General features: G+C 37.8%; 1 protein-coding gene across 2 annotated transcripts; it reads left to right on the top strand.

Annotated features, from left to right (window-relative positions):
• Window positions 1-270: 270 nt before the first annotated feature.
• On the top strand, window positions 271-8,997 carry LOC121526297 (protein tyrosine phosphatase type IVA 2-like). Of its 2 annotated transcripts, XM_041812819.1 has the most exons (8): window positions 271-369; window positions 1,067-1,202; window positions 2,801-2,922; window positions 4,409-4,942; window positions 5,049-5,141; window positions 5,446-5,576; window positions 7,594-7,668; window positions 7,821-8,997. In XM_041812819.1, the coding sequence occupies exons 4-8, from the start codon at window positions 4,847-4,849 to the stop codon at window positions 7,930-7,932; spliced, it is 507 nt and encodes a 168-aa protein (XP_041668753.1). In that variant the 5' UTR covers window positions 271-369; window positions 1,067-1,202; window positions 2,801-2,922; window positions 4,409-4,846; the 3' UTR covers window positions 7,933-8,997. The 2 variants fall into 2 exon arrangements, with proteins under 2 accessions (XP_041668753.1, XP_041668754.1); XM_041812820.1 differs by lacking the exon at window positions 2,801-2,922.
• Window positions 8,998-9,305: the final 308 nt, after the last annotated feature.

The raw sequence follows: 9,305 nt of genomic DNA, 5'->3' as shown, positions 1-9,305 counted from the left end.
TTTTCCCTAGCTATGCATTTGCAAAGATAAAATAATGATAATAATATTTAAAAACAGTGAGGGGTCTCGATCGACGCTCAAAATGGCGAATTGTTGACGTCAAATCTGATGCCTATGCACACATGTGACTCCTAACACACAAAAGACACGATGCAGGAAGTGCAGAGGGTTTGTCTACAAATTAAAGCGCTGTCTAGTATCACACCAAATTTACTGAGCGTTTTTCAGTTTTATTTTTGAAGGCCTGTAACCGGAAGTTAGGAGGTCAACCGTTGCTGCTGTAACTTGACGTTTCTGTCAAACATGTCTGATTTGAAGAATCTCCTCTGTCATTAGCAACGGGAATATTTTCGTGGAGCACTGCCGTTTGTAAGTAGCTGCTTTCTTTGCCAGTTGTTTGGTTTCTCTTTGAAGTATCAATACTTAGACTGCGTTGACAAAGCCGGTCTGCTATGTTACCAGAGCTGGTCAATGTTTTAGCCTGCGAGTGAAAGCGTAAGCCTGTCTGATAGGAACATGGTTGACCTGTTTTAACATAATGTGGCTAGTAGCATAGCTTGTAAGGGCAGATGGCGTTGTTAAAAACAATAAGAAGTTTCTAGTGTGAAATCATATGCTGATTTCTTTACCATTCATAGCTACACTGCAAAACGTCCTATAGTGAAAGCTTGCTCTATGTCTGGTGTTTTTTTTTGCTGCTGTAAGAACAACTAACGGCACAGTACCGCAAAGCTAGTTGGCTTTTGGCTGGATAATAACGATAGGGCATTGCCTTAGCTGTGTTTAACAGGCCAGCTGGTAACTAATTTAACCGCCAGGAAACACGTCGTCTAATGACAAGTCGGTCGATGCCTTTTGCTGTAAAGCTTTGTCCAGTTTTGTCCATTAAACGTACACAATTGTACAGTATGCTGACCAAAAGCTTAGCTTCAGAACATCCCGTTATTTTTTGCATGGGCACTATTTCGGATTAAAATTTTTGTTCAAAACAGGGTATTTCACGGTGTTTTAATTTGCTAATATGAATCTGGTGGCGTCAGGGTAACGTTCAGCGTTTTCCTCCCAGGTCAACAGCAAGCTAGCGGGCCGTCATCAGCCAGGACTCATCACAGCAGCAGCATCATCAATGGTGTGTCTACATCCAAGAGCCGTCACATTTTCCTGTGCACGCTCAATGAACTATCTCCTCAGCTTTTATCATAGTAAGTATATTATTTGCCTTTATTGTAAAAGAATCCCATTTCATACAGAGGTGCAAATAGGTGGCACCACTTCACATAGAGCTAGGTGCTATGGACTGAAATCTTCTCTCTTTTTCGTAGCTGAATGGTGATGCTGATAATACATCTGCTTTTTTTCTAGAAATTAATGGTTGTTGTATCCAGAATTGTAGGCTTTGGCATGATTCTCCTGAAAACTGTACAACATAGCCTATACATGTTTAATATAGTGGCAACAAAAATATGAATCAGACATCCATCATGGGGACACTTTTTGTTTTAAATAATCAAAAATGTCTGCCTAAATGCTGTCTAAATTGTACAAAACTTTGGCAACATTTCAGTATACTGAGGTTGTCAAAAAATGTTTTTTAATACCATATGTTTCAAATCTCTGTTAAAATTCCCATTATCTTATATCATGCTGAGTTTCGTTTTTTTTTTTGTTTTTTATTTATTATTTTTTTTTTAGCTGTGGTATCATTTGATTTTACTGATCAAATACTGAACAGAAATGCTACTAAACACAGAGTTTGTTTATTCCACTGTCAGATGGCTCTTAATCATAACAACAATAACTAGAAAAGCACTCAGAGAGCGCAGACCTCCTCCATTAGCCCTATCTTCCAATAGTAAAGAATCCTTTAAATAATAACTGGATCCACACTGTGATCCGGATCACTCCCAAATCTAATCAGTTCTTCCTTATGCTATTTCTGACATTTCCCAAAAAATTCATCAAAATCCATCCCTGACTTTTTGAGTTATGTTGCTGACAAACAAACAAACTAACAAACCCTGCCGATCACATAACCTCCTTGGTGGAGGTAAATATGACAAGCAGAGACCAGGGCTGCATAGGTCTGCCTTTCCCCACTTAGGGCTGATATTTTGGGAAAATAACTGCGTTTTTCCCCCTCATAATTGCATTTATGATTTGACATGATTATTTTTCAATAATGTGAATTACTGTCTATGTGAATAAGGAAGACATGCTGTGGGTGGAAACTGTCAGTGGGTGTGCAGGATGAATTTCAGAATAAAAGCGTGCCTTAAAGTTGCGATGTAGATCAATGTTTTGGCTTTCTGTTGTTCTGATCATACAGTTAATTAACCAATCAATGTATCATGAACCAATGTTTTAGTTTCTCTGAATTTCACGTAAGAGAGAAAAGATGTCCAAAATAGCATCCTGGTTTGCACTGCAACTATTTGTACAGCATTTTGGGAGTTCTAGCAGTGGAAACCAGGAAGGGCAATTTTAACAGCTTTTCTCCACCAGCAGCTCTGTGTATGATGTATTTTTTTAATGGTTATTATTATTGCAGATTTTAAATATATATATATATAAGATAGAGCAAATAATCAAGTTCTGAAAGTGTTGTAAAATCCCATCCATAATTCTTGCTGAATGTTTTTTTTACCGAGCATTAGACCTGGCACAATTTATTTAGTTAGTTTATAGACATCAATATATCTATATCAATAAAGGCAACCTTGTCTTATCCTTGATCTTATTTGAAAACATACTGATATATTAAATACATCAATATATTACCCACTTAAACTTGATATTTCAGGCTGCACATGTATGGCGTTTGCGAGGCTAGGAGGGGAGTTTTGCCAAGCCCAGCACCTGCTGCTTATTGTGGACAAGTGAACAGGAGACGCAAGCTTGGGAAAACACCATTCACACAGACAGGTGTGTGGTATAAAGGCTTGAGTTTTGTTTCTTCTAGAATATCACTTGATGTTACAATGAAATTGTAAAGTGGTGCTCTGACACTAATACAAGTAAATGTCCATTATGGCATGAAACATTTGTTACTTTTGGCTAACGCCTTAAATATACCTGTGCATCAAATCTGTGCCAAAGTAGAACTGGTTTAGGGCCCTGTGAAATCTTTTTTTTTTTTTTTCCCCAAATTGTGCATTGTCCTCTAAACAGTTACCATTTGTACCTCATCTCTCCATACACTGCTGCCTGTCTGTCTCATACTGGACCTTTATGTTAAGTCCAGACATATTGGCTTGTTAACCACATGTCAGGACCTGTATGCTAATAAATGAACATTTGCATTATTTTATAAATACACCTTTTAAGCAGAAGTTAGTGCAGAGGCTGAGCACCTTGTCATTTCACCAACTGCACACTAACTGTGACGGTCCGTGCACACCTAGCAAGTGGTCGAGCAAGATAGAGAGAGAGAGAGGGAGAGGTGAAGCAGATAAGAAAGTGGGATTATGCTAGCTGATACTTGTTTGTAACGTTGTATCGCCCACGGGCCTTTATGAGAAAAAACTTGGGGTTTGAGGCAGCGCTCCTCTTAAATGCGGTGACTTCCTGCAGTGCGTACGTTTTGAGCCTGCCCCATCTGTATCACTTGCTGCAGGTGACTTGCTCACCATTATGTTAGCTGTGAAGTGTGGCTGGCACAGTTGCAGAGGGTAATGCAGCGTGAATTTAAAATGTGCTAAAAATATAAAATGTAAGGACTGGGTACAGATGTCAAAGCTCAAGTCTGAAGACTTTGAGGGGAAAGTAGGCCTACAAGTTAAGCCTGAAGTCACATCTGCGTGACTGGCTGGCACACGCACACAAACACCTTGTTCTTTCACGTACTCTCATCCCACCGGTGCAATGAGGTTAAATAATGCGTTGCATCATACAGCCCTGTGTTAAGCTTGGTATTCCACATTAACTGTAGATTTTTTTTTATAGGCCAGTTCCGCGAAGTGATTACATGATCGTTGAAATTATAAGGCCCTACTGTCAAACCTTGCCCAGAATTTTTTGGTATTTGGTAATACTGCCACATGATTATAAAATCACATTGTACAAGAAGCAGGCAGGATCTAGCACTTCTGCACACCTCTACAGGGGCACCGGAGTGGTCATAATCACAGTGATGTTAAGAGACTTCACTGATAATCTAAATGATCGAAGGACAGATGATAAAATAAAGCGTCTTTTCCTTTTCCTGTATCACAGTGTGGCTCTCTTGGCTTTAGAAGAGACCATAGTGTGGTGGCATCGCGCAACGATCACAAACCTCAGTTGCAGAAATTTTTCCTGTTTTCTGCCTCAGTTGATTCAAGATGCGTTCCATCTCCTCCAGTATACCCTGCCTTTTTCATGTGCTATGACTGTGGTGTAACAATGTCTGATTTTCTGTATGCCATTATAGGTCCATACTGCCATCCTGTTAAACCCATGTGAAGACAAGCCAACCTTCGGACTGTCACCTGTCCTCTGGAATAGGGGAGGCCTTGGTTAAATCATAGAAGTTTCCTCAAAGCTCCTGTCATCTCAGACTCTATCTTTCTTTACCTCTGATTCTAACAGGTTTTTTTCTGAATGGGAAACGATTTGAAAGAAAAGAGGGACAGAAAGGAAACATATTTGTTTGTTTTCTAAGCCAAGGTTTATTTGCCAAGACAGATTTTAATTGCTGTATGTACATACTAAAGAAATAGGTCCTTTAGATGATCACACATTAGGTGTTATTTTTCTTTCTCCTTCTCTTAGACATTTGGAGAACCTGTCTATATCTGTATTCTGTGAAGCACAGTACTTTTGTGCAGTACTTTTATTCCTTTATGAACAAAATCCTGTAGGTCTTAAAATGAATCGACCAGCCCCAGTGGAGATCTGTTATGACTGTCTGAGGTTCCTCATTACGCACAACCCTACTAATGCACAACTGGGGAGGTTTATAGAGGTAGCATACATTTTAAATTTTCTATCTTTCCTTATTTGATTTTTTTTTTAAATTCCTACAGACAGCCAAAATGAAATGCTTATTCAAAAGTGTGTTTGATATGCAGGATCTGAAGGCATATGGAGTCAACACACTTGTAAGAGTGTGTACTGCTACTTATGACAAGACACCGGTGGAACAAGAAGGCATAAATGTCCTGGTAGGTCACATAATTACCCATCAACCTATGAGATAAGGGTGTAATAATTATGAGGGTTTTTTTCCATATAATTTCAAGATCATTATCTTAGAATTACAGTATAGGATCATGTCATTTTGAAAAGCAATATTTCTTTTATTTATTATTTTTTAAATGAATTTAAAATGTAAAGTGTAAATTATTTTTTAAAATAAAAGTTATTTTTCCAAAAGCGGATTTTGAGCATACACAATATGCACAAAGGGTTGTGTGTGCTTTGGCATTTTATAAGAAAACTTAAAATACAACTTGATCTCTTTTCCAGGACTGGCCATTTGATGATGGATCTGCTCCGCCAGACCAGGTGGTTGATGATTGGTTGAACCTGCTGCAAACAAAGTTTAGAGATGAGCCTGGCAGCTGCATTGCTGTTCACTGTGTTGCTGGATTAGGAAGGTCAGTATGCAGTTTATTATTTAGTGAAATGAACTGCTTTCCAAAATAGATTACATGTAGTCAAGAGTCAGTGTTATTTGATAATGTTGATTTCAAAGTGATGTTAAATTGAATAATTGTTAATTGAACCAAATTAGCTGTTAGCATCTGCTAATTTTGTTGGTTTTCGATTGTATTCTGTGCTCACAGCACTCTCAGTTAAAAACAGCCCAACTTTAAAAGGAACTCTGCATGGTCAGACAAGTTCATCTTGTTGGATAGATATTTGTATCTCTCATATGCATATTGAATTAAAAACTCACTCACCATTACCTTTAGTTTGGGGTTAGTTTTTATTGCAAATCTTTTTTTTTCCGTTAAAATAGTTTTCTGAGAACATTGTTTATATTATAGCAAAATAGGTTTTGTTATTGAAATATCTCTCCATGAATCTAATCCGGACTTGTGAAGTAGAATCAAACAGGCTATGTTCACAACACAGTTTAAAATGACCAGAATCAGATTTTTTTTGCTCATATGTGACCCATATCTGATTTTTTTTCTGACAGTGTGAACAGCACAAGTCACACTGAATCTGACTTTTTGATTCAGATTCAGGCCACTGTCATATGTGGTTCTAAATCAGATACATTTCTGATCTTTTGGATTTTGACTGCACTGTGAACAAAATTATCAGATCTGAGAAAAAATCAGAATTGAGCATTAAGGCCTGCAGTGTAAATATCGTCATAGATTTTGGCAATCAGTGGTGATACCTAGCCCTGCTTCCCACACTTGCTTCCTTTACATTAGTCCCTCCCACTAAATATGTTTGGAGAGATGCATGGGTGGTATTGAGATATGAGGAAATATGTTTGTTGAGATGTGAGGCATCTTTTGCTCTGGAGCATCAAGTGAAAAGTCTGATATATCCTTGTGTTGTACATTTGTGGAAGTTGTTTTGGAGTGTCAGGTATCATCACTTATTGTAGCTCGGTTATACTGAGGTTTCGGATTCTGCCAGTAGAAAAATCACCATTAGTGGACACAGCCTCTTGGCTATGTAGACATCTGATAACACATTTTTTAAATTTATGTTTTAAATTAACTCAGAATAAGCCTTTTATTCATACATAGGGAGGGTCCCCTCCAAGGACGCTGCCATCTTGGATTTTTGCATTTTGCCTGTTTCTATGGCACCATAGAAGGAACCAAATAACAGTTAAGCATGTATTGATTTTTAAACTTCACTTGCTCCCCCAATTATCACAAGAGAAATGATCATCACACTCCAGAATTGACTGTTAGATGCTGATAGTCCCAATTTTACACACTGCACCTTTAACAGTCACAGAATGTCAGAGAATATAACTTTCATCTCACTAGCACCCCAGCCCTGCCTTAATTTATACAGATATTATTATCAGTAAAGAAGGATAGGGAAAAACTAAACGTTTGGCACACAGGGCAAGAGAGAGCAGGAGGGCCACAGAAAGAAACCATTGCTAGGCTAAGTACTAAGCTAAAGCTAAGCAAGGCTAAGTTGCAGTTGAAGCGGAAGGGAGGCTAAGAGAACAGCTGCTTAACATTGAGGGTGCTTGTTGTTATTTATATGTATGTCTAAATACACAACAGCTAAAAAAAAAAGCAGTGATAAGAAGTAGAACAGATAAACAATTTAACTTAAGCGCTATTGAGGCCACAAGAAACACTATAAGAATACAATTGTATAAACAGGAAGTGATGCAATACGCTTACAGTACATGGATGCATGACACAGGGGAAGTCTAATGACTAGTTCAACATTTTAGGATTTTAGTGAAAATCTGTACAACTTTACAATTTTTATGGCACCAGTTTTGAACCAGTACACCAAAGAAGTCCTCTGAGAGGTAGTGGGGTCAATAAGAGCAACGGTGTGGCGTGCAATTCAAGACAGACAGACAAGCTGCCAATTATAGCAGTAAGATGTATGGGCATTATACATGACTACATAGCCAAGGGGGAAAGTGAATTTTGTTCTCTCTCTGTTCCTCAGAGCTCCGGTGTTGGTAGCCCTGGCTCTAATAGAGTGTGGGATGGAATATGAAGATGCTGTACACTTCATAAGACTGTAGGTTTGAAACATTTACTCTTTTTTTTGTCCCTATAAAGCGACAACTGCTCTTTTTTATGTACCTTATATTCAAATCTGTGTGTAAAATTTGTTTCACACCTCTCTTTCTAAATATTGTTCTGAGCAGAATGTTACTTGTATTTTATCAGGAAGCGTCGAGGAGCATTCAACTCCAAGCAACTGCTTTACCTGGAAAACTACAAACCTAAACTGTGTCTGCGCTCCAAAGATGCCAACGGACAAAGCTGCTCTATTCAGTAGCTGCCTACAACCCCGTACATCCTTACTGCCGCTACTTTAAAGATGTTTATCTTTGTTGTTAAATGGAGAGTTATGTTTTTTTCTGTGACCTTAAAGCCCTTAGAACTTTTTCAAAGGTTAGAAAAGCTCTGTGTTATTAAAAAAATAAGAACACAAGGTCAGAATCCTGTGAAATCAGAGAACTTCTGATTTTGTATGAAAAGCCTTTAAATGTCAGTTTGTGATCAACTGGTTTTCCTTACTGATCAGATTTAAATATGTCAAAATGTGGCATAGATTCATAATATTTAAGACATTAGCTTAAATGTGAAAATAATCACACATAAATGCCAGTTAAAAACTATTATGACATGCTGTTTTCAGCAACACTGCAATCTACCCAGCATATATGCTACTTGTCAGAGTCAAAGTCGCATGTTCAGCCTCTCAAAAACAATCTTGTGCTGGCTGTAGATTTTTGACACTGATATGACACTAAGACAAGAGAGCTAACATGTCAAAATGTAGTGTTTTTATGTATGTAGACTTGAAATTAAACACTCTGTGGTATCACTATAAGTTCTGTTGATATCTATGATGAACCTGTCAGCTGGCTCTGTTCTATAAATGCATTCACTGGACATGCTTGGTTTAAAGCTCAGACATTGTCGGACCTGGGAGAACGTAAAGAAACGTGTTTAAGATGATAATGAAATGAATTACATTTAACAAGGCGAGAAAAATTAGCTATTATCTACAGACGTAGGAAATTCTGATGCCCCACTTATTATCCTGGAACAATGCTGTAATCACCTGAAACAGTCTCCTGATACTTTATGATTTTCCTTTTTATAACCCCCAGAAAGTTTATGTGGAGCCAAGATGGTTGCCAATGATATCGTAGTGGCCATATTATTTCTATGTCTGGCTCTTTATTTAATCTAGCTGTCTCTTCAGCTGCTGTTTGTACAATGCTCAAAGCACTTGTGTCAATATTTTCTGTAGATTTTATTCCCATTTCCTGTACCTCTACCTGTATTTGTTATTTATTCATTTTTCAGTTTTTTTTGTGAGATGTCTGCTTGAACAAATTTGTCTGCTTTGACAATTAAAGTATTTCATAATCTATCTTCTGTTTTCTGCCTCTCTAAATTTGTGTTGGCTGTAGCCAGTAGTTGGATCCAGTGGCTCATAAACAAAAGCTGCAGTCCCTGATCATTTGCAGCATATCTTCCCCCTCTTTTTATGTCAGATATTTCCATTATATTGGTGAAAAACCATGTGATGTGAATTATCTTATGTACTTTTAAACTAAGCTGTACAAAGGACCAGTCTGCCTTTACAACCAAATCAAGGTCACATTGATTGGACTTATTTATAACATAGCAGCTGCT

This window comes from Cheilinus undulatus, linkage group 18 (assembly GCF_018320785.1).
Source record: "Cheilinus undulatus linkage group 18, ASM1832078v1, whole genome shotgun sequence".
NCBI classification, from domain to species: Eukaryota; Metazoa; Chordata; class Actinopteri; order Labriformes; family Labridae; genus Cheilinus; species Cheilinus undulatus.
Note: the sequence above shows the minus strand (reverse complement) of the source record. Positions and strands in the feature narration are given on the sequence as shown.